General features: G+C 46.7%; 1 protein-coding gene across 4 annotated transcripts in view; it reads left to right on the top strand.

Moving 5' to 3' along the window:
- Positions 1–25,566, top strand: part of LOC140425403 (Y+L amino acid transporter 2) — a 136,124-nt gene that overhangs the window by 52,294 nt on the left and 58,264 nt on the right. For 2 of the 4 annotated variants that reach the window (XM_072509645.1, XM_072509646.1), the window contains exon 2: positions 8,843–9,359. The exons of 1 other annotated variant lie outside the window; for it this stretch is intronic. In XM_072509645.1, coding sequence (XP_072365746.1) covers positions 8,918–9,359 — 442 coding nt within the window. In that variant the 5' untranslated portion in view covers positions 8,843–8,917. Of the gene's footprint in view, positions 1–3,966; positions 4,003–8,842; positions 9,360–25,566 lie in introns of all 4 variants that reach the window. One more of the 4 variants, XM_072509647.1, reaches the window with a different exon arrangement.

Below are 25,566 nucleotides of genomic sequence, written 5' to 3'. Positions count from 1 at the left end.
GCCAGAATCGTGGTTCTCCCAAGGGTCGAGGCATTGGGATCGATGTGGTGAGGTCAGAGTTTCCCTATGATTGGGTGGAGTGTTGGGCTTGACCATTATGGGGAAGCTTTGTGCTCATGGGAGCCACTGGCATTACTGCCCTGGGCCAATGTGAGGGAGTGCCGACCTTTGAGCTGATTGCATTGCAGAGAGGCCTTACAGAAGGCTGTGTGTGAATATTCAACCTTTCATTGGTAGATGGATGCAGTTGTCTCAATCGCATTCTATGGAGAGATCTAATGAGAGCGGGGAAACACAAAGAGAGTGCAAAAAGTGAGGTTTAACTCATTACCAAAGGTGGTTAAATCCTTGCATAGTGCTTACTTTCCACAATTAACAGCTCCCATGTCCACTCTGTGCGACTACATTTTCTTCATCTTTCTAAACCTAACTCTATGTCTTGGTGTCTGCCCAGAATTCACAGCAGAAGTGGAGACACTCAACTAGCTGTTCGTGGGTACTTTAGGCGTTTTCCGGTGCAGTGTGGTAGTGTCACCCTGCTCGGTGTGCAAAGCTGGAGCTGGGACACCACAGAAGGGGGCGGCACGGTAGCACTGGTTAGTGGTTAGCACTGTTGCTTCTCAGCACCAGGGTCAGCAGGTTCGATTCCCGGCTTGGGTCACTGTCTGTGCCAAGTCTCCACATTCTCCCTTTGAATGCGTGGGTTTCCTCATTTCCTCCCACATGTCCCGAAAGATATGCTGTTAGGTGAATTTGAACATTCTGAATTCTCCCTCTGTGTACCCGAACAGGCGCTGGAATGTGACAACTAGGGGCTTTTCGCAGTAACTTAATTGCAGTGTTAATATAAGCCTACTTGTGACAATAGAGATAAAGATTATGAGATGGACCGGACACTCCCAGAGTCTCCTGGGTGGAAGGCCCTGTGGTTTGGACCAGCCTCTCCTCCTCGTCATGGATGCTCGATGGTCCCTGGGTTCCTACTTTGGATAGAAGGGCAGCCGGGGTGAGGTTCAAGAGACCTGCAGTCCTCTGGTGCTGGCACTTGTGGATGCCCACAAGTTGCTGCACCATAGAGTTTACACTCTTCACAATGGAGCTTCTGCCTTGCACTATGGAGGTTGTACCCTGCACCAGTGCAGGACAGGTCCTACACGAAGGTCTCCCCTGCAGCTGCGCCAGCAGGAGCCAAGACAAAGGAAGGTCAACGGACATTTAGGGACCGCCCAGCGATCAGGGAACAACTCCAGCATTGGAGAAATCGATCCAAATGATCGGAACGCAGTCCAATCACTTGGAACCAGGTACTGGGTCCGCCCCGAAGGGCGGGAAGCCCCTGGGGACTATAAAGTAAAGTCCCCAAGTTCAAATCGACCTTCTTTGGCAGGGTCACTCAGCAACTTGAATCAACCCGTGAGAGCGACCTATCTAAGCTGCCGCATCAACCAAGTAAGTCTCCAGTCAACGCTCGCTACAAGATAGGCGCTCCTAGCTACAAGTCCATACCAGCTTTTGAATCCTGCAGACTCAGGACCTGAACGAAAGGCCATTTGTTCCCCTGACCTGGTGGGCCAGTCCAAAGCTAAGTATAGGCCTGTTAGTGATAGGAATAGTCTAGAAAGTAGAGTTTATGCATGAGTAGTGATTGCCTGTGTATAATAAATGTGTTTTGATTTGAATCTTACTAATTGGAGTGTTGAGTTATTGATCATTACTTGAACTTGAACCTCGTGGCGGTATCATAAAGATACCTGGCGACTCGAGAGCAAAGGTGAAACAAACTGAGCAAATTACGAATTAAGAGCCAACCAAAAGTTAGCAACAGACAGATGGGGAGGGTGTAAGCAAGCCATGTGCCAGGGCAGATAGTAAGGGTGCCAGGTGTATGGGAGCAGTGATGAGATGAGGAGCTGCATGGAAGATGAGAAAGTGTGTGGGAGCGTGAGTGGTGCTGACACTTGAGGTGGCGGGTCTCCCAGCGGAGGTGCAATGGGTGTGTGAGTGGGTGAGCAGAGATTGATTAGAACAGTGACTTCTCGAAGAGTGGAGGCGGTCATTCATTCTGTTCCTATGATGCACTCCCATCCGCCCTTGCACGGAGCTGGCGCTTACCAGCGCTGCCATCACCTCCCATGCTGGGTTGGTTACCTTGCTGGAGCGTCTGCTACTCGCCTGAGGGTAAAGGATGTGGAGCCTCTCTTCCACCGTGTCCAACCTCCTGGTCAAATCTCCTGCTGCAAATATTGGCGTAGCCTTCCTCGCAGACATTCTCTGCTTTGGACTTAGAACAGATGCTGGGGAGGTGTTTAAATGGAGCTCCCTGGTGATTGGAGTACTCAGCTGACGGCAGGATGGGCGAATCCAATGCCTGCCGCCACGGAGACGGTGAAACACTATTTAAATTTTCTTTCCTCTAGGTGACTAAAAGTATGGCACGCAAACCCTCCAAAGTCACTGGTGGGCACCATGCCAGTTTTCCCACACTAGTTGACACTCTGCCAAAATATGGGAATATTCTGCCTGATACTTGAAATGTTTTTGGGGTGTTCAGTTGCAGTGTGAATAAAATACTACGGCCAGAACATTCGCACAGATGGAGAGGCTTTCAGTCTTTGCAAATATGGAGGCAGAGGTCAGAATCCTAAAGTCTCGCCCCTAAAGCCTATCTTTGCCATTTTCTGTGCAGGGGGCGAATCTGGGCAGGTTTTAATGCAGTGGTCCCCACCTTTTCAGTAACACAGCGCACTTCAATGAGACGAGCAATTACATGGCACACCCACTTTGTTTCAGCTGAATTGATTGGTCTTAAATGTCACATTTCCTTGCACTTATTATGCTTATGGTTTTATGTGAGAAGTTTGTAACATAGTGCATATGACAAGTTCAGTAAGGACCAAATGCATTCACGTTTCGAATTGTGTTTGACAGTGAGCACAGACACATTTTCAAAATCTCAACTCAACTACTTTGAACTATTATAGCCCTCAATCTGTTCCACATGCAGCAGTCCATGGAGGCGTCTGAATTTCATCGTCTCGTGTTATGAATTTTTATACCATTTATTAACTTTATTGTTATGTAATTTATATATGTGGACCGATAAACAATTCAAATTCAATGGAGCAGAGCAAAATGCAAATGTCTTGTTTTGCAATCAAGAAAAAAGCAGGCAAATGCCGTTGCTTGGTTTCTATGGAGACTCGTAAAGACTCACGTCATCTTGATTTCACCCTTTGGTCACCTGCATTTAAAATGATCACGTTTTAGAATCGAAAGGCTGATACTTGCCTTTGAAAGTATTTGATGATTGATTTTCACAAGTTTTATGAGTTGTAATTTTATTTGGATTGAATATTGTTTAAGATGAAACAATGGGCGGGATTGTCTGGTCACCGATGCGGAAATCGCGTTGGGCAATCGGCCGGAGAATCCCCATTGGCTCCGGAATCGGGAGGCGGCGCTGCTTTTGCGATGCTCCGCCCCCTCCAAAACAGGGTACTCTCAGACTGCGCCGCAAGCTGTCAGGACGGCCTCAGGACGTTACCTGAGACCCTCCCCACGATGCTCTGCCCGGGGGGCCCAGTTCCCGACCGAGTGGGGCACGTGTGGTATTTTTTCAGGATCTCAGCGTGGCACTAAGTCCAGCGCCGCCACGGTCAGGGGTGGGGGAGCCGATCCGCGGGCCAAAGGGGGGCACTATTTGGCAGGACGGGTCCGCGCGCAGCCGGCGGCATGTTGCACGCCGCTGGCGTGCGCATGCGCGGCCACGGACCTGCCAATTCCCCAGCCGTATCCGCAGCTAGAGCCGGGTGCCTGCTAGCGTCCCACCAGACACACGATCGCTGGTTGTTTTGCCCCGTTTTCCCGGTCGTAAAATGCCACCCTCCCCACGCCGGCGTCAGCACTTAGTCTCAAAATCAGAGAATCCAGCCCAATATGTTTTACATTAATTTTCTTTACCTCTAGACAAAATTTCATGGCGAACAAGGACTGTTCTCACAGGTGGGTGAAAGCCATTGTTCTAATGTATAGATCCATAGTTCATGGAGGAGCCTGCACATGTTAAGGTGCAGCTGCCTTAGTCAGATCTGATTTTGGCTGGTGGGGGGGTCTGAAACATAACTTGTGCAGTTTAGACCTTGCAGGGGTGGGTCAGTTCACAGTTTATCCCCTTCAAGTGGTTATGGACTCTTGGAAGTGAGGTTGTGAATACAGATGCTTGTTTTGATAAGGATTAAATGAAGTTAAATGTAGTAAATTTTATATTAAACATTTCAGAACTTTATGTAATCTCGTAATTCTCAGTTCTGCCCATGTTGGTGGGGAATGAGTTGACACTAATTTGGCATAGAATCGACAAAAGACGTTGTGGATGGGGGTAGAAGTGGCATGAGGTGGTATGAGTTGGTCTGGATGGGCATGGAAACTAAGTGGGGATAGAACATAAGAACTAGGAGCAGGAGTAGGCCATCCGGTCACTTGAGCCTGCTCCACCAGTCAACAAGATCAAGGCTGATCTTTTTATGGACTCAGCTTCACTTACCCGCCCACTCACTGTAACCTTTTATTCCTTTACTGTTCAAAAATCTATCTGCCTCTGCCGTAAAAACATTTAATGAGGTAGCCTCAACTGCTTCACTGGACAGGAAATTCCACAGATTCACGACCCGTCGGGTGAAGAATTTCCACTTCAACTCGTTCCTAAATCTGCTCCCCCTTATTTTGTGGCTGTGCCCCCTAGTTATAGTTTCACCCACCAGTGGAAACAACCTCCCTGCTTCTATCCTTACAACCTCCCTGCTTCTATCCTATCTATTCCCTTCATAGTTTTATATGTTTCTATAAGATTTCCCCCCCCCTCATTCTTCTAAATTCCAACGAGCATAGTCCCAGTCTACTTAGTCTCTCCTCTCAACTCCATAATCAACCCAGTGAATCTCCTCTGCACCCCCTCTCGTGCCAGTACATCCTTTCTCAAGTAAGGAGACCAAAACTGTACAGAGTACTCGGGTGTGGCCTCACCAGTACCCGATACAGCTGCAACATAACCTCTTTGTTTTTAAACTCCATCCCTCTAGCAATGAAGGACAAAATTACATTTGCCTTCTTAATTACTTGCTGCACCTGCAAACCAACTTTTTGCGATTCATGCACAAGAACAACCAGGTCCCTCTCACAGCAGTATGCTGCAATCTTTTACCATAATCATCCATTTTGCTGTTATTCAAACCAAAATGGATGGTCTCACATTTATCAACATTGAACTCCAACTGCCAGACCCTTGCCCACTCACTTAAACTACCTGTATCCCTCTGCAAGCTTTCAGTGTCTACTACACAATTGACTTTACCACTCACCCTAGTGTCATCTGCGAACTTTGACACTTGGCCCCCAACTCCCAATCATCTATGTAAATTGTGAACAATTGCGGACCCAACACTAATCCCTGAGGCACATCACTTTCCACTGATCGCCAACCAGAAAAACATCCTCTTTGCTTTCTGTCAGTTAACCAAACCTCTCTCCATGCTTATACATTACCCCTAACGCCATGTGCCTTTATCTTATGCAGCAGCCTTTTGGGCGACACCTTGTCGGATGTGAGGGGTGGAAGGCTGTTAAAAAATATATATATCTTTGACAAAGTGCCGGAGCACCAAGTGGGCTTTCTGCCCAGCCCACCTCTGTACCTGGCAGCCACCAAATCCTTTCTCAGGTTGCCCATCACAACTCCCAATCTCACTTACCCTCCACCCCGCTCCAAAATGAAAACTGGAAGTTCTGGGGCATTTTTTTTTTACCAAGGTCAGGTTTGTGGAGCTGGGAATTGTGTTGACTCTACGCTCTCGACCCGGGAGCGACAATTCAGGCCAATGTTCATCCAAATTCCTTGCTTCCAAACTCCAGGAGGAGAGACTGGCAGAAATGAATAACAGTCAGAAACACAATTGTTTGGCTCCAAAAGTCCAATGTAACAAAAGCATTTGACACTTTGATAACGGAAATAAGATCTGGATTAATTTTAATAGAACGTAAAAGGAGCAATTCACAGTTGTATTTAATATATTATTGAAATAAGCATTGGCACACACTCTAAATATTTCTAGACTGCTCAAAAAGCAGTTTAACAATCTGTCAGCTAACCATGAAAGTTGACACTAGGTCAATTTGTTTAAATGCAGCATGGTGGAGTGATCTTTTTTATTTGCACCTTTGGCCTTAAATCTAACAACGGCATGAATAAAGTGTTGCCTCAGAATTAAGGAATGGTTAATGACCTAAGAAAACAGTCAGAATCAAGGTGAGCACCCCTTAAAGAATTACAACTGGAAAGGGTCTAATAGTTACAAATGTAAGATTGAATTGGAGATAATAGGGGATCATTTTTTGAAATAGTTTTTCCAATTAAGGGGCAAATTAGCGTGGCCAATCCACCTATTCTGCACATCATTGTGGGGGTGAGATGCATGCAGACATGGGGAGAATGTGCAAACTCCACACGGACAGTGACCCAGGGGTGGGATCGAATCCGGGTCCTCGACGGCGTGAGGCAGTGGTGCTAATCACTGCGCCACCGTGCTGCCTGGCTAATAGGGATAATGACGTAAATGAATGTAATTAATTTTGACCCAAGATCATGATTAGAATTAATTGGCTGTATTGAGGACCCAAGCTTGCTGTGCTATAATTTAGGAACCGGACTGAATAAATCCATGTTGACAGGTCTGGGAAAGACGTCCTTTCTGTGCCATGGTGTTTGTTATTTTTGCTCTATATGACTACCAAATGGCAACCATCCAAGAATCTTTCACATTTGAGTGATTATTATAAGGCTTTGATAGATGGCCAAAAATGAGATGCACATAGCAGGGTTCCCGGTGCATGGATTTCTCTCGGGTCTCTCTAACGCTACTCCTAAAGCTCCTGTGTCACTGCTGCAGACGAGGTCATGGGATGTTGAGCCAAAAGTGAAGTTTACAGTAGACTTGATTCTTATTATCTGATATTTTAATGGTAAAGTACTAATTTACCAAACTTCATTGCATAATTCCATTTTACACGAAGGTAACGTGACCCAGAATGATCAGACTTGAGTCGGAAGGATTCTAGAAATGTTCCACCCCATCCTGGGCACACGTCTCATTATGTCACATGGATCCTTACATGTTGATATTCATGCTTAAAGAAAATTGAAAGGAGTAAGATTGATCCTGTTGGCAGCATTTTGCGAAGATTGAGCTGTTATTTGTAAAAAAATTGTCTCAGAAAAAGAAAATGACAATCTTTCACTTGGGTGCTTCTGCTGTCGACCGTGTGTTGACATTATTTGCCGCAATCTTCGTTTACATCAGTGCAGCATGAACTGGTCCTATTGAGATGCTGAAACTGGTGCTGATTCTATGATTTGACGTTAGATTGGTACACCCAGTTTGTGGGTGTTTCACCGCTCTCTGGGCAAATGCCACAATGCTTGTTTTAAATTTAGAAAATAATTGAATGCCATCTCGGACAATTTGGCTTTCAATCTGTCACATCTATTAAATTGCCTCCACTCTTTTTAGCAAAAGACAACATCCTCAAATACAAAACTTAACATAGTCGATTCCATCAGTGTGCCATCATATTAACAAAGGATCATAGAATAGTTACAGTACAGACGAATACTAGCACAGTGGGTAGCACTGTTGCTTCACAGCGCCAGGGTCCCAGGTTTGATTCCCGGCTTGGGTCACTGTCTGTGCGGAGTCTGTCCGTTCTCCCCGTGTCTGCATGGGTTTCCTCCGGGTGCTCCGGTTTCCTCCCACAAGTCCCGAAAGACGTGCTGTTAGGTAATTTGGACATTCTGAATTCTCCCTCTGTGTACTCGAACAGGCGCCGGAGTGTGGCGACTAGGGGCTTTTCACAGTAACTTCATTTGCAGTGTTACTGTAAGTTTACTTGAGATACTAATAAAGATTATTACTATTTGGCAGTCACCCTGCCTCGCGCACCCGCTTTGCGCTCTTGGGGCCCCCGCTCCCTTTCTTGAGCCCCCTCGGCCCTCATGGCTCCGGCCTCTCATTTCCCTGAAGAGATTAAATGAAAGTATTTCCAATTTCATCCAGTCAGAGGCTGGCTTCTCTATTTATTAGCTACTGATAACCGCCTTTGATTGGTCAATCTGGAATGAGACCTTTTAAAGGACATTTTAAACGGCCAGGCCTACTACGGAATCCCTGAAGGGGTCCCGTGGAACCCAATTTGTGAATCACTGCTCTGCTCTGGAGGAACTCTGAAATGCTTTACATTGTGCTCTAAAGATAATGCAATAAATTAAAACAAATGTTTTAATCCTTTTTTAAATAATCTTTATTGTCACAGATAGGCTTACATTGCAATGAAGTTATTGTGAAAAGCCTCTATAATGTTAGAAAAGCTCCTGAATGCCGTGACCTGCTTTCTTTTCTTTGACTGATGAAAAGATCTAGGTTGAACATTGGACAGGCCTGTATTTATTCTGGTATAATCGACTGGCAAAGGCGTGAATTGTAAACCAGGAGACAGCCATCCAATTCACTCCTCCCATTTTGACACGAAAGAGCTTGGAGGCTGCCTGTAGAACTTTATTTTCGAGATGAGCATGAGTCAGAATGTTGGGAGAAAAAGTTCCAGTACACAAGAAGCCGAACTGGATCGTAAAATCATCATGTTTTATGCACAAAAGAAGACCTTTCCGTCCATGGTGGCTGTGCCAGGCTGAGAGAATTGTGAATGCTTATCAGTAACATTGAGCCTTGTTTAATTTCAAAATGTGTGTTACTTAACCTAATAATTGTGTTTTTTTTTTATCACACCCTTACAGATTCCAAAGGCATGTCTTCAGTTCAAACATAGTCTGATATTGTCGTATTGAATTGGTCCATTATTTTGTGACAACATGGAGGTTGATTCCAAACCTGCCACAGATGGCCTGAGACTTAAGAAGGATATCTCCTTGTTGCACGGAATTTGCCTGATTGTTGGAAATATGATTGGATCGGGCATCTTTGTTTCTCCCAAAGGAGTTCTGATATTCAGTGGATCCTACGGCCTTTCATTGATTATCTGGGCAATTGGAGGGGTATTCTCTGTGTTTGGAGCACTATGCTATGCAGAACTTGGAACAACTATAAAGAAATCTGGAGCGAGCTATGCCTACATACTGGAGTCCTTTGGCGGTTTTTTGGCATTTCTGCGTCTCTGGACATCTTTGCTGATTGTTGAACCGGCATGTCAAGCTGTCATCGCCATAACATTTGCCAATTATCTGATTCAACCATTCTTTCCTTCCTGCGAGCCACCTTATTCTGCTGTGCGATTGTTAGCTGCCTTTTGCATAGGTGAGGAACACTGACTGAATCAATGCATGATGTTGTGAAACTGAATTCAATAAATGTGATAACTTGTGAGATGGCATGATGGTGGGGTGTGGGGGGGGGGGGGGGGATGACCATTAGGCCTGCTGAATTGCATTGTCACATCATTTGCTCACGTTCTTCAGGAGGTGAGTGCCTCCTATACCATGTCTGCTCTGTAGACCCTTTCATTTCAGTTCCACATTTGACATCGTTATTTCTTGGTGCCCTCTGAAGTGACCTCATAATCTATTACATTGTAAAAATCATTGTTACAAGGGAAACAAGAAATAATTTATTTTTAAATGGTCACACTCTAAATAAAAATGAACTTGTCACTAAATTACATTTTGCAAAGTAACATACATTGCATCAGGTCGGAAAATCTAGCTACCTCTCCAAAGGATTATATAGGAGGTGGGGATCAAAATATCAAGACTAAAAAAAATTATAAATGAGAATTTTTTCAATGTCAGAGTTTGAATAAGTATTGTAGTTAAGCTTCAAAAGACTATTGCATCCATGGCAGCCTTCTGTCCAGTAAGACGACACAGGATAACTGTGTTAAGCACCGCTTGGTGTGGCTCGTGAGCCCACTCTAGCATGGCAGTCTCTGCTACAAGTAACACAGTGGGCTGGTAACATATGTGATTCAGTGGCCTCTGTTTTCTCCAACCATTTTTCTTGGACAGCTGAGCTATTTGTTTCTGTTCGCCTTTCCCGAGGTCAAGGGCATAATTTATTAATTTTTTAAAGTTCATTTATGGGATGTGGGCTTCACTGGCTAGGTCAGCATTTATTGCCCATCCTTAATTGAAAAGATGATGGGGAGCTGTCGTTTTGAATCACTGCCATCCCCAAGGAGCTGTAGGAGAAGGAGTGAAAGGATTTTAGCCCAACGACCGTGAAGAAACGGCGATATATTTCCAAGTCAGGATGGAGACTTAGAGGGGAACTTCCAGGTGGTGGTGGTGTTCTTATGTATCTGCTGTCCTTGTCCTGCTACTTGGGAGAGGTTGTGGATTCCGAAGGTGCTGCCTCAGGAGCCTTGGTGAGTTCCTGCAGTGCATCTTGGAGATGGTACATACATCTGCCACTGGTGGAGGGGGTGAATGTTTGTGGAAGGAGGAGCATTCGAGTGGGCTGCTTTGACTTGGATGGTGTCGAGATTCTTGTGTTGTTTGACCTGCACTCATCCATTGAAGTGGAGAGAATTCCATCACCCTCCTCACTTGTGCCTTGTAGATGGTGGACAGGTTTTGGGTAGTCAGGAGGTGAGTTAACCATCGCATGATTCCTAGATTCCAACCTGCTCTTGTAACCAGAGTATTTATACGGCTAGTCCATTTAAATGTCCGGTTCAGTGACTGTCTTTCATTTGTGAGCGTCAATGTCTGCTATCTTATCTCATTGCAGGTAGCCTTGCAGAAAAGGTATGGATGCCCAAGAAGTTGTGACCCAGTGGTCAATTCACTGTGCTGAAAGTCTTTGGGTATACAGCCGCCATCCATCTGATGAACATGGCTGAACCAGTACAGATGCTGTTGGCTTAGCATTGAGTGTATGCTGATGGAATTAGCATACTTTAGGACCTCTGAGTTGGTGACATTGTCCTGCCAAGTGGTGCTGAGAATACATCTTAAGATAGTAAAGATGGAAACTGTTTGCCTTTTCTTCTGCCTGGCAGTTTTTTTCCAGGTAAATGCTAAGGGCACAGGCTTGGTAGATTCTTGGTTTGGTGTTCATAGTCAGGTTGCTATTGTTCCACACTCACTTACGTAGCTTGGACTGCAGCTTTTACGATGTGTGTCAGCATCAAGTGACAAGATTGCTGTTGATTGTGATGCCCAGACATGTGAAATTATGAACAATCTCCAGTGTCACATTGTCAGCACTGTTAGTCAAACCAAACTCTTTACAGGCATGAGAGAGTCTGCCCATTTATGCTGTAGGCATTCCTCCGTATGGAATGCAAGTGTGGCAGCGTTGGGGTTTTTAAAATTTTGCGTTTAGGGGATGTGGACATTGCTGGCTAGGCTAGCATTTGTTGCCCTCTCCTAATTGCCCTTGAGAAGATGGTGGAGCTGCCTTCTTGAACCGTTGCAGTCCATGTGGTGTCGGTACACCCACAGCACTGTTAGGGAGTGAGTTCCGGGACTTTGACCCAGTAACAGTGAAGGAACGGCAATATATTTCCAAGTCAGGATGGTAAGTGACTTGGAGGGAACTTCCAAGGTGGTTGAGTTTCCAGGTATCTGCTGCCCTTGACCTTCTAGATGGTAGTGGTCATGTGTTTGGAAGGTACTGTCTAAGGGGCTTTGGTGAGTTCCTGCAATGCATCTTGTAGATGGTACATAAACTGTAGCCACTGTACACGGTGGTGAGAGAGTGAATGTTTGTGGACGGGGTGCCAATCAAATGGGCTGCTTTTTCCTGGATTGTGTCAAGCTTTTGGGTGTTGTTGGAGCTGCACTTATTTAGGCAAGTGGATAGTATTCTATCACACTCTTGTTGGTCATGAAACACATCAACTCCATACTGCCAGAATGCCTTGATACACTGCAATTCGCATACCGCCACAACCGGTCCACAGCAGACGCCATCTCCCTGGCCCTACACTCATCCCTGGAGAATATCGACAATGTCAGGCTGCTATTAATTGGCGACAACTCCGCCTTCAACACCATAATCCCAGTGAAGCTCATTTCAAAACTCCAAAACCTAGGACTTGGCTCCTCCCTCTGTAACTGGATCCTTGACCTCCTGATCCATAGTCCACAATCAGTAAGGATAAACAATAACATCTCCACGATAGTCCTCAATACCGGGGCCCCACAAGGCTGTGTACTTAGCCCCTACCATACTCCCTATTCACACCCGACTGTGTGGCAGAATTTGGCTCCATCTCCATTTACAAGTTTGCTGATGACACGACCGTAGTGGGTCGGATCTCGAGCAATGATGAGTCAGAGTATCGTATGCACCTCTGTCTGCATCAATGGTGCCGAGGTTGAGATGGTTGACAGCTTTAAATTCCTATGTGTGCAGACCCTGATCCATCCACGTCGACTCAACAACCAAGAAAACACAACAGCGCCTATACTTGCTCAGGAATCTAAGGAAATTTGGTATGTCCACATCGACTTACCAATTTTTACAGATGCACCATAGAAAGCACCCTATCTGGCTGCAGCCGGGTTATTCTCTCTTCCAACTTCTTCCAGGGCAGAAGATACAAAGTCTGAGAACACTGACTAAGAGGTTCAAAAACAGCTTCTTCCCCGCTGTTTCCAGACCCCTGATGGACTGAACTGATCTCTTCACACATCTACTGAATCATACTACACTTCGTAGCTCACTTGATGCTTGTGCCTATGTATTTACATTGTGCATTTATGCATGTCCTATGTGTTTTCATGTATGGGATGATCTGTCTGGACTGTACGCAGAACAATATTTTTCACTGTACCTCGGTACACGCGACATTAAATTAAATCAAATTCAATTCAATTGTGCCTTGTATGTGATGGACAGGCTTTGGGAGTCAGGAGGTTGTCTAGAGGAATACAGGAGAAGATCAGACTGAAAATGAAAGTGTGCAATGGACACCAAGAACTAAGCACTGCAGATAGCCTAGATGAGCATAGGAAGTACAGGGATGAATTAAAAAAGGAAATAAGGAAATCAAAGAGTGGGCATGAAAAAACATTATCAAGTAAAATTAAAGAAAACCCAAAGATGTTTATCAATATATTAATGGTAAAAGGATAGTTAAGGAAAACTTTGGACCTATCAGTGATGAGATGAAGAAGGGAACTTGTGCGTAGATTTAGAGGCTGTGGCAAGGGTTTTAAATTAATAGTGTTTTTACGTGTTTACAAAGGAAAGGGATGTTGCAGATATAGTGGTTCAAATTAGTAGAATCAAACCTGAAAGATAGAATTAATTGTCACATAGAAAGGCATGGAATAGTCAGCATGGATTTGTTAAATGAAGGTCATGCCTCACAAATTTCATTGAATTCTTTGAGGGAGTGACAAGAGGGGTTGATGAAGGTAGTGCAGTGGAGGTTGTGTACATGGATTTCAGCAAGGCGTTTGACAAGGTCCCACATGGCAGACTGGTCAAAAAAGTAAAATCCTAAGGGTAATGTAGCAAACTGGATAAAAAGTTGGCTTAGTAACAGGGAACAAAGGGTAATGGTCAACGGATGCCCTTGCGAATGGAAAGTTGTTTCAAGTGCCACAGGGCTCGGTGCTGGGACCATTTGTGTATACTGTTTGTGTAATATATTAATGATTTGGATGTGAATGTGGGGTGCACGATTGGGAAGGGCAACTTGGGATGGGCAATAAATGCTGGCCGAACCAGCGATGCCCACATGCAGTAAATGAATTTTTTAAAAAAGGCAACAGAAAGATTTGCCGAGTAGTGGACAGTGTAGAGGATAGCTGTAAACTCCAAAACGATATAGTTGGAGTGGTGGGGTGGACGGTAAAGTAGCAGATGGAATTTAACACAGAGAAATGTGAGGTCAAGCAGTTATAGGGCGTACACAATAAATGGGAATTTACTAAGAAATGAGAGATCTTAGCATACAAGTAGACAAGGTAAAGAAGGCGTATGGAATGCTCTCCATTGGCAGAAGTCTAGAATATTAAAGTAAGGATATAATGTTGGAATTGTAGAAAACACTGGTGAGGCCACAACTGTGAGTATTGTGTGCAGTTCTGGTCACCAATTACAGGAGGGACGTAATTGCTCTGGAGAGAGTGCAGAGGAGGTTTGCAAGTATATTGCCAGGGCTAGAAAACTAACTATTAGGGAAGATTGGATAGGTTGGGGTTATTTCCTTGGAACAAAAACTGCTGATGGGGTGACTTGAATGAGGTGTACAAAGTTGTGAGGGGGAAAGAGATAGTGGACAGGATAAAATAGTTTCCCTTGGTGGAGAATTCTTGAACCAGGTGACACAGATTCAAGGTTAGTGGCAGAAGGTGTAGAGGGGACATGAGGAAGAACCTTTTTATGCAGAGGGTGTTTTGAATTCTCTGCCTGAGTTTGTGGTGGAGGCAAAGCCCAAAACACTTTAAAAAGTACCTGGAACTGCACCTTAAGTGCTGTAAGCTGCAGGGCTACAGACCAGATGCAGGAAGGTGCGATTAGAAAGGACACCTGGGTGTCCTCGGGCTGGCATGGACAAGGTAGGCCGAATTGTCGCCTTCTACGCTGTAACTTTTCTACGGTTCTATAGTGTTGTGATGAGTTACCCGCTGCAGGATTCCTAGCCTCTGACCTGCTCTTGTAGCCACAACATTTATATGGCTAGTCCAGTTCATTTCTGGTCAATGATTAAACCCCAGGATGTTAATAATAGGAAATTCAGTGATGTTAATGCCATTAAATGTCAAGGGGCGATGGTTTGATTCTCTCTTATTGGGGAAGGTCATTGCCTGGCACTTGATTGGTGCGAATGTTACTTGCCAGTTGTCAATCTAAACCTCAATATTGTCTAGGTATTTCTGTTTTGCAGTGGACTGCTTAAGTATCTGAGGCATTGCGGGTGGTGCTGAAAAATTGTGCAATCATCAGTGAACATCCCCAAATCTGCCTTCATGTAGGAAGGAAGGTCATTGATGAAGTAGCTAAAGATGGTTGGGTCTAGGACACAACCCTGAAGAATTCCTGCAATGATGACCCAGGACTGAGATGACTGACCTCCAACAACCACAACCATCATCCTTTGTGCTAGATATGTCTCCAACCAGTGGAGAGTTTCCTCCTTGATTCCCATTGACTCCAGTTTTGCTCGGGCTCCTTGATGCCATACTCAATTGAATGTTGCCTTGATGTCAAGGGCAGTCACTCTCATCTCACCTCTGATGTTCAGCTCTTTTGTCCATGTTTGAACCCAGGTTGTAATGAGGTCAGGAGCTGGTGGAACCCAATGAGCACATTACGGCTAACTAAGTGCTGCTTGATAGCACTGCTGATGACTGCTTCCATGACTTTACTGATTATTGAGAGTAGACTCAAGGGGTGGTAATTGGCTGGGTTGAATTTGTCCTGCTTTTTGTGTACTGGACATAACCTGGGTAATTTTCCACATTGCCGGGTAGATGCCAGTGTTGTAGCCGTACTGGAACAGTTTGGCTAGGGGCGTAGCACGTTCTGGAGCACATGTCATCAGTACTATTGCTGGAATATTGGCAGGATCCGAAACCTTAGCGGTAATCAGTGCCTTGAGCCATTTCTTGATATTACGAAGAGTGAATCTAATTGACTGAAGACTGGCATCTGTGATGCTGGGGACCTCTGGAGGAGACCGAGATGGATCATCCACTTTGCACTTCTGGATGAAGATTGTTGAGAATGTTCAGCCTTGCTTTTTACACCGATGTGCTGGGCTCCTCCATCATTCAGGATGGGGATATTGGTAGAGCAACTCATGCGGGCTTGACTCGCCTTTGCCTTGGAATCAGGCAAGGCTGAACGGGTTTCTGTCAGTAGACACCTTCTATAGATGGCCTGAAGGCACTTGACAGCAAAAGAGAGAAGAATATGCCAAAGAGTGTCGGTGCCAGAACGCAACCCTTTTTGACTCCACTGCGGATCGCAAAGAGTTCCAATGTTGCCTTGTCAGATTTGACCTTCCCCATCATGCTGTTATGTAAAGGACAGCTCATTTTGTCCAGCTCCATAATTAAATCACCTCTGCTCTCTTGGTTGAACGCATTGGAGGAAGGCAACATACAGTGGTCTCCCTTGTCAGGGCACTGACGGACCGAAATGATCATGTCAACTGTAGATCTTCAGTTCTGAAACCACACTGAAATTTGATATGATGCGTTCAGCCAACACCTGCAACCTGATGGATGCAATCTAGGCAATTACTTTTTCCACAGTGCTCAGCATGGCGATGCCTCGATAGTTTTTAATCAATCCATTATCAGAGTTACAAAGCCAAAGCTCAGAGTGGATAGGGGCAAACCCCTAATCCATCTCCCTGCCTGCTCCAAACTCCAAGTCAAACTGAATCCAATTCATGGTCACCACAAGAGAGACATACCAGATCCAGGCATTACATCTGACCTCACGCTTGATCTTAGCCAAAAGGCTGAGAAGCGATGCAGTGATAGTTGTTGCAATCGCTGCAGTCCCCCTTTTAAAAAATTCTGTCATGAGATCCGGGCATTGCTGACAAGACCATCCGAAATTGCCCTTGAATGGAGTGGCTTGCTCAGCCATTTCAGGGGGTAGTTCAACCACATTGCTGTGGGTTTGGAGCCATGTGTAAGCCAGACCAGGTAAGGGTGGCAAATTTCCTTCCCGAAAAAGACATTTGTGAACTAGGTGGATTTCTATAACATTGCACCATTGTTAAGGGTGGGATTTTCCAGCCCTGCCCACTGGTGGACATTTGTTTGGCTCACTGAGTGAAATCTAGATGGCCCACAGTCAGATACTATAAGAACTGGTTTCCCGCCTTTTCTAAGTCAGATGATGCAGATGATGATGTGATTCAGAACAGTGAAGAAGCAAGACATAGAATAGCTAGAGGAGAGAAGTTAGAACTAGTTTGTTATAATAGTGTATAGTTATACAGTTATCTGCATTGTACTTTAATTCTTTATTGCTAGTTTAGTATTGAGTAAAAGGACTCACAGTTTATTATTTTATTACTCATTAAATAGTTCATCTTTCAATAAGAAGACTATTGGTCATTTTATGATCCTGGTGGATTCAAGAGTAATATATATATTTTAGATAAGTCATTATCTAAAATATAACACCAAGTACTTTTGAAGTGTAACCAACATTGTAATGTAGAGAAATATAGCAGCCAATTTGTGTAAATGCAGGGAACCATAGCAGCCAAGGTGCCAGGGACAGCAATGAGATAAAGACCAAATCATCTGTGTTAGTGATGTTGGTTGAGGGGGCCTTGCCTGTTGGTTGGAGAACGTCGCACCTCCCAATTTTCCAGACTGCAAACATTCTGCAAACTGTTCTTTTTCCACATGTGGAAGGTAAAAGCGACCTCCCACTCCTCCCTCTGAACTGAGTTAAGAATTGACTCACTAAACTGCCAACTAATGCTGCAGCCTTGAATAATATGCTTCCCTCCTTCTCCCCATCTCCGATAATCCAGGTATTACAACTACCGTAGTCTGTTTCACTGAGACCTCTGCTGGAATAATGAATGGAAGTCATTCCGATATGTAGGTGCAGATCCCTCTGGAGGCCTTGTCACACCAGTTTCCACCCTAGCCGCCTCACCCACTGATATGAATAGCAGTTAGATGGCTAACCCATTTAAGTTTCGGAGGTCCCAAAATCCCAGCCACTTTTCTTGGTAATATTCAGCTCCAGGACACCTCTGGGACTGCAATGGTTCAAGAAGGAAGCTCACCACTACTTTCTGAAGGGCATTTTGAGATGGGCAAGAAATGCTGGCCTGGCCAGAAATGTCCACATCTCATAAATTAATTAGATTGTGTGGTGATCCACGTATTGCTACTATATATATATTTATATATATATTTATCGTTATTCGTCCTACTGTTATCCACCACTGTATATATGTTCACTGTTGTTCTTATTCACTGTTACTTACTGTTGTTGTGTTGGTGCTTCTGTTGGCTCCGCCTGCGGCTCCTCCCCTCGGGGGAGGAATATAATTGGCAGACCTGTGGCCAGCTCTCAGTGTGGGAGCAGCAGCAGGCTGGCATACTTCTTAGCTTATTAAAACCACTGTTCTCTTCTACAACTCGACTCGTGTGAATTGATGGTCCATCAATTTATTAAGCTAAGATATCACAATGGACGCCGCTCTTAAGCCTGACCGACTTGAACTTGACCCGCAGGCAGCTGAAGCCACTGCAATCTTTGAGTATTGGCTAAGTTGTTTCGAGGCCTACCTCGACTCCTCGACTCACGACGTCTTCGGGACGCACAAGCTGCGTCTCCTCAACGCTCGGGTGAGCCACAAAATTTTCCTATTAATCAGAGACGCGGCCTCGTACGAAGAGGCGGCTGCACTGTTGAAAGGATAGTTCGTGAGACCGGTGAATGAGATATTCGCTCGACATCGTCCTACCACGCGGCGTCAGCGCGCTGGTGAATCGCTGGCAGAATTCCTGCATGACCTGAGGGTACTCGCCGGGAATTGTAACTGCCAGGCAGTTACGGCAGTGCAACACACTGAACTCGTGAACCGGGACAGCTATGTGGCCGGAGTCCAGTCCAGTTATACCAGGCAATGACTGCTCGAAAGGGGTGCCCTTGACCTCAAGGACCTGGTATAGCCATCTACCTTGTTAGAGGTAACATTCCAGAGTTTGGATGCCTTCATGCCTGACCACGCGACATCCTCGTGGACGTCGGAGGCGCGGCCATCACCCGACCCGGGCGTGTCCCATGCCTGTGCCGCGCGGCAGTCCGCCAACTCCGGGGGGCCGTTCTGCTACTTCTGCGCCCAGGGCTAGCACCCCAGGCAGCATTGTCCAGCTCGGAATGCGACCTGCAACGAGTGCGGTAAGAAGGGGCATTTTGCCAAAGTCTGCCTGGCCCGACCTAAAGTTCCCAAATCGAAAGCCTGCCAGGCCCGACCTGAAGCTCACAGATCCCGCAGTGTGGAATCGTGCCTGCCGGTACCGCCCCCTTCTGACGTGTCACCCACCTCGTGCAGTCCGTGGGGGCTGCCATTTTGTCCGCCATCTTTAACGCCGCCCGCCACGTGCGACCCGTGGGGGCTGCCATCATGGCCGCCATCTTTGACGCTGGCCGTCACATGTGACTCATGGAGGCCGCCATTCTGGGACCACCCCGCTACCGCCGACCGGACCAGTCATCCACAGCTCGGCTCTGTTACACTCGACCAGTCCCGGCCCCATCACCTCAAGAACTCTATGATGGCCGTCCGGGTCAATGGGTATGAGAAGTCCTGCCTCTTCGACTCCGGGAGCACGGATAGCTTTGTCCATCCGGATACGGTAAGGCGCTGCTCCCTCCGGATTTTCCCGGTGTCCCAAACAATCTCCCTTGCTTCCGGGTCACATTCCTTGCTGATCCAGGGGTACTGTGTCGCAAACCTTGTTAGGACTGGATTTCCAGTGTAACCTCCGAAGCCTGACCTTGAAGTTCGGTGGACCCCTGCCCCCTCTCACCGTCTGTAGCCTCGCGACCCTTAAGGTCGCCCCTCCCTCGCTCTTTGCGAACCTCACACCCGACTGTAAGCCCCTCGCCACCAGGAGCAGATGATACAGTGCTCAGGACAAGGCCTTTATCAGGTCGGAGGTCCAGCGACTCTTGCGGGAAGGGATCATTGAGGCCAGTAACAGCCCCTGGAGAGCCCAAGTGGTGGTCGTCAGGACCGGGGAGAAGAACCGGATGGTCGTCGACGACAGTCAGACAATCAACCGGTACACGCAATACGATGCATACCCTCTTCCCCACATATCTGACATGGTCAACCAGATTGCGCTCTACCGAGTCTTCTCCACGGTAGACTTGAAGTCCGCGTACCACCAGTTCCCTATCCGCCCAGAGGACCGCCACTACCCTGCCTTCGAGGCAGACAGCCGCCTCTACCACTTCCTCAGGGTTCCCTTCGGCATAACCAATGGGGTCTCGGTCTTCCAACGAACGATGGACCGAATGGTTGACCAGTACGGGCTGCGGGCCATGTTCCCGTATTTGGATAATGTCACCAACTGCGGCGATGATCAGCAGGACCACGACGTTAACCTTAAGAAATTCCTCCACACCATTCAACTCCTTAATTTGACCTATAACAAGGAGAAATGCATTTTCTGCTCAACCCGACTAGCCATCTTTGGCTTTGTCGGGGAATACGGAGTCCCAGGGCCCGACCCTGATCGCATGCGCTCCCGCCTGCAACTTCCCCTCCCCCACTGCCCCATGGCCCTGAAGAGATGCCTGGGATTCTTTTCCAACTATGCCCAGTGGGTCCCCAATTATGCGGACAAGGCCGCCCACTTATCAAATCCACCATTTCTCCCCTGACGGCTGAGGCCCGTCTGGCCTTCCACCGCATCAAGACAGACATTGCCAAGGCCACGATGCATGCTGTGGACGAGTCCATTCCGTTCCAGGTGGAGAGCGATGCGTCGGACTTTGCCCTGGCCGCTACCCTCAACCAGGCAGGAAGGCCCGTGGCTTTCTTCTCCCGTACCCTCCATGCCTCCGGGATTCGACACTCCTCTGTTGAGAAGGACGCTCAAGCCATTGTGGAAGCTGTGCGACATTGGAGGCATTATCTGGCCAGCAGGAGATTCACTCTCCTCACTGACCAACGGTCGGTTGCCTTCATGTTCAATAACACACAGCGGGGCAAGGTCAAGAACGACAAGATCTTGAGGTGGAGGATCAAACTCTCCACCTATAACTACGATATCTTGTATTGTCCTGGGAAGCTCAATAAGCCCCAAGATGCCCTGTCCTGCGGTACATGCGCCAGCGCGCAAGAAGACCGACTTTGGGCCATCCACAATGACCTCTGTCGTCCAGGGGTCACCCGGCTTTTCCATTTCATCAAGGCCCTCAACCTGCCCTACTCCACCACCGAGGAGTTAAAGACCATGACCAGGGACTGCCAAGTCTGCGCGGAGCGCAAGCCGCACTTCTATCGGCCAGACAGGGCTCACCTGGTAAAGGCCTCCCGCCTCTTTGAACGCCTCATCGTCGATTTCAAAGGGCCCCTCCCCTCCACTGACCGTAACGTGTACTTCCTCAACATCATTGACGAGTACTCCCGTTTTCCCTTTGCCATCCCATGCCCAAGCATGACCTCGGCCACTGTCATCAAGGCCCTACACAGCATCTTCACCTTGTTCGGTTTCTCCACCTACATCCACAGTGATCGGGGCTCCTCTTATGAGCAATGAGCTGCGTCAGTTCCTGCTTAGTAAGGGCATCGTCTCAAGCAGGACTACCAGCTACAACCCCTGGGGAAACAGGCAGGTGGAGAGGGAGAATACGACGGTCTGGAAGGCCGTCCTTCTTGCCCTACGGTCTAGAAGTCTCCCGCTGGCAGGAGGTCCTTCCCGATGCGCTCCACTCCATCCGGTCGCTTCTCTGCACCGCCACTAACGAGACCACTCTCAAACGTTTGTTTGTCTTCCCCAGGAAGTCCATCTCCGGGGTCTCGCTTCCATCCTGGCTGACAACACCAGGGACTGTCCTCCTCAGGAAGCACGTGAGGAGCCATAGGTCCGACCCCCTGGTCGAGAGGGTTCAGCTCCTCCATGTAAACCCTCAGTATGCATACATGGCACACCACGACGGACGGCAGGACACAGTCTCCCTCAGGGATTTGGCACCCGCAGGTTCCCCAGCAACCATCACCAACGCAGACACCCCTCCACCACCTATCACCATCACTCAAATGTGGCGGGACTTGGCACCGGCAGCCATCCCTGTGCCATTACCACCGGCCCTGCTCCTACACCGTCTCCCTCCCCGTCAACACATCGCGATGAAGCTGCAGCCGACACGCTCCCGGAGTCGAAGGTCCCGACACCCGTGCCCACACCGCAGCCGGGGCTGAGGCAATCACGGCGGAAGATCAAGGCTCCCGTCAGAGTCCACTTCATCCCCGCTGAATTTTTTAACTGCGGGTGAATGTGGTGAATGTATTGCTACTATATATATTTACCGTTATTCATTATTCGTCCTACTGTTATCCACCACTGTATATATGTTCACTGTTGTTCTTATTCTCTGTTACTTTCTGTTATTGTGTTGATGCTTCTGTTGGCTCCGCTTGTGGCTCTGCCCCTCAGGGGAGGTATATAATTGGCAGACCTGTGGCCAGCTCTCAGTGTGGGAGCAGCAGCAGGCTGGCATTCTTCTAAGCTTATTAAAACCACTGTTCTCTTCTACAACTCGACTCGTGTGAATTGATGGTCCATCAGATTGTGTGGTAGTTTGAGAGTGTTAATTATTAACCACTTTACATAAGAAAACTACTGTACTGTAATATGAGTACTTCTCCCCTATAAATCAAATTGCATTTCTTTTTAAATGTAAGAGAATGAGAGTCAATGACTGCCTTTTTTCAGGAATACTAGATAGTTTGTTTTATTCTGAATCTATGAAATAGGGGATGTGATGTGGATACTTTTAAATGACGTGGTCAAATGCAATTAATTATGCCAAAATCAGCTTTGAGAAAAGAAAAGAAATTCTTCAACTTGAGATGGAACAGGGTAACAGTTGGGGGCAAGAAAGCAGGGTTCAATTTGGTCAAATCCCTTTTGATTCGACCTTTATGCTTCAAACTCTTTGATCCCTCACCCAGACCGATCTTTGTGTTTAATCCTTCATGTACACAAAGAAAGCTTTAAAGGAATAGCTGCCTTCAGTGCCATGGAAATAAACGCCTAAACAGTCAACAGGTTATTAAACCAACTCGTCCGATCAAATTCATGCACCACAGCTCAAAAATAAATGGCTACCTTTTACCACCTCTCTTTCAGCCACTGAGATCATGAGCTAGCAAACATTTGACTTAAGTCACTGTGCCTGTGACAAATTTTATTTTAAATTTAGAGGACCTAATTATTATTTTTTTCCAATTAAGGGGCAATTTAGCGTGGCCAATTCTCCTACCCTGCACATCTTTGGGTTGTGGGGGTGAAACCCATGCAGACATTGTGAGAATGTGCAAACTCCGCAAGGACAGTGACCTAGGGCCGGGATTTGAACCCGGGTCCTCCGCGCCGTAGTCCCTGTGCTAACCACTGCGCCACGTGCCGCCCTGCCTGTGCCGAATTAACAATTAAAAACCCCATCTGCTGTGCATCTCCTAAAAGTTTCTAGGTAAGGTACAGTGACTCTGTCTGAATTGGACCACAATCATTCTCAGTGGGACCAACAGGGTTTGTGTGTAACCCAATGAATTTTGCTGTTGTAAGCGGCTGGTGAGCTGTTTCTTGCTTGAGCCCAAAGCTATTTCGCACATTGATCTATGTACCAGATGTTGTTTTCGAAGGACTTCAAGCTTCAGTGAGTCATGGCCTCAAGTGGGAATATCTTTTTCATTTTCTGGCTATTTTCTCCTCTCTAGTCCTTCTCTTTCCTTTTCATTGAAGTTTAGGGAAAAATATGTGTTGGGCGAAATCCTCTGCAAATCTCAGATAATCTAGACGATATGCTACACAGGAAAGAAGTAGAAGAAGGCACCAATGCAATACAGCTAACTACTTTTGCATCCAACTTGCCACTTTCACTTGGATCCCATAGGCTCTTTCATTTCTGATCAATCTGCCACGTGGGATCTTGCTAAAGTACATGTGGAGTGCATGACGCCATACCACCCTAATTGAGGTTATGCACTTTGGTAGGAAGAATGGCCGCGGAGACTATTTTCTAAGTGGGAAAGGCTTAGGCAATCAGAAGTGCAAAGGGACTTAGGAATCCTAGTTCAAGATTCTCTTAAGGGTAACATGCAGATTCAGTCGGCAGTTAGGAAGGCAACTGCAATGTTAGCATTCATGTTGAGATGGCTAGAATACAAAGGCAGGGATGTACTCCTGAGGCTGTATCAGGCTTTGGTTAGTCCCCATTTGGAATATTTTGAGCAGTTTTGCATCCCGCACCTAAGGAAGAATGTGCTGGCCTTGGAAAGGATCCAGACACGGTTCACAAGAATGATCCCTGGAATGAACCACAGCAATGTGGTTGACTCTTAACTACCCCCTCAAGGGCAATTAGGATGGGCAATAAATGCTGGCACAGCCTGGCACAGCCTGCAACGCCCACGTCCCATGAGTGAATTTAAAAAAAAGCTTGTCATATGAGGAGCATTTGAGGACTCTGGGTCTGTCCTTGTTAGAGTTTAGAAGGATGAGAGGGGATCTTATTGACACTTAACAGGATTCTGAGACTCCGAGATGGTGTGGACATGGCGAGGGTGTTTCCACTAGCAGCAAAAAACAGAACCCGAGGGCACAGCCTCCGAATGAAGGGACGATCCTTTAAAACTGAGATGCAAAGAGATTTCTTCAGCCATTGGGCAGCATGGTAGCACAGTGGTTAGCACAGTTGTTTCACAGCTACAGGGTCCCAGGTTCGATTCCCGGCTTGGGTCACTGTATGGAGTCTGAACGTTCTCCCTGTGTTTGCGTTGGTTTCCTCTGGGTGCTCTGGTTTCCTCCCGCAGTCCAAAGATGTGCAGGTTAGGTGGATTGGCCATGCTAAATTGCCCTTTGTGTCCGTAAAGATTGGGTGGGGTTTACTGGGTTACGGGGATAGGGTGGAGGGTGCTCTTTCCAAGGGCAGGTGCAGACAGACTTCATGGGCAAATGGCCTCCTTCTGCACTGTAAATTCTATGATTCTATGAATCTGTGGAACTCTTTGCCGCAGAAGACTGGAGGCCAAATCGCTGAGTGTCTTTAAGACAGGGATAGGCTATTGATTAATAAGGGATCAGGGGTTATGGGGAGAATGGGGACGAGAAACATATCAGCCATGATTGAATGGCGGTGCAGACTTGATGGGTCAAATAGCCTAATTCTGCTCCTATATCTTATGGTCTTATGGACCCTTCTTGTTTTTGCTTCACTCGTGTTATTCCGAAACATCTAACACATATCCATGCTGTTTAACCTTGATTAATGTGTGCCTTTCTAAATAATGATTTATACTATTGATAGAATCATAGAATTAACAGTGCAGAAGATGGCTATTCGGTCCATCGAATCTGCACTGGCCGTTAGAAAGAGCACCCTACTTAAGCCTACATCTCCTATCCCTGTAACCCAATAGCCCCTCCTAACCTTTTTGGACACTAAGGGCAATTTAGCATGGCCAATCCACCTAACCTACACATCTTTAGGCTGTGGGAGGAAACCGGAGCACCCGGAGGAAACCCATGCAGACACGGGGACAACGTGCAGATCCATACAGCCAATGACCTAAGCCGGGAATCGAACCTGGGACTCTGGAGCTGTGAAGCAACAGTGCTAACCTCTGTGCTACCGTGCTGCCCACCATCCACAGAATGTTTTTAATCATTTACTCACCATCAAAGCTAGGCTGACTGGTTTGTTATTTCCCACTCCATCACTTGTGTTTTAAGTAACGGTACAATGTTAGCAATTCTCTAGCACTGCAGCTGTAGTCAGATTGGGTATGGAAATAATTGCCAGAGCCTTGTTGCTCTTA

The sequence above is a fragment of the Scyliorhinus torazame genome, chromosome 6 (genome assembly GCF_047496885.1).
Source record: "Scyliorhinus torazame isolate Kashiwa2021f chromosome 6, sScyTor2.1, whole genome shotgun sequence".
Taxonomy (NCBI): Eukaryota; Metazoa; Chordata; class Chondrichthyes; order Carcharhiniformes; family Scyliorhinidae; genus Scyliorhinus; species Scyliorhinus torazame.
This window is presented reverse-complemented; position numbering and strand designations above follow the sequence as displayed.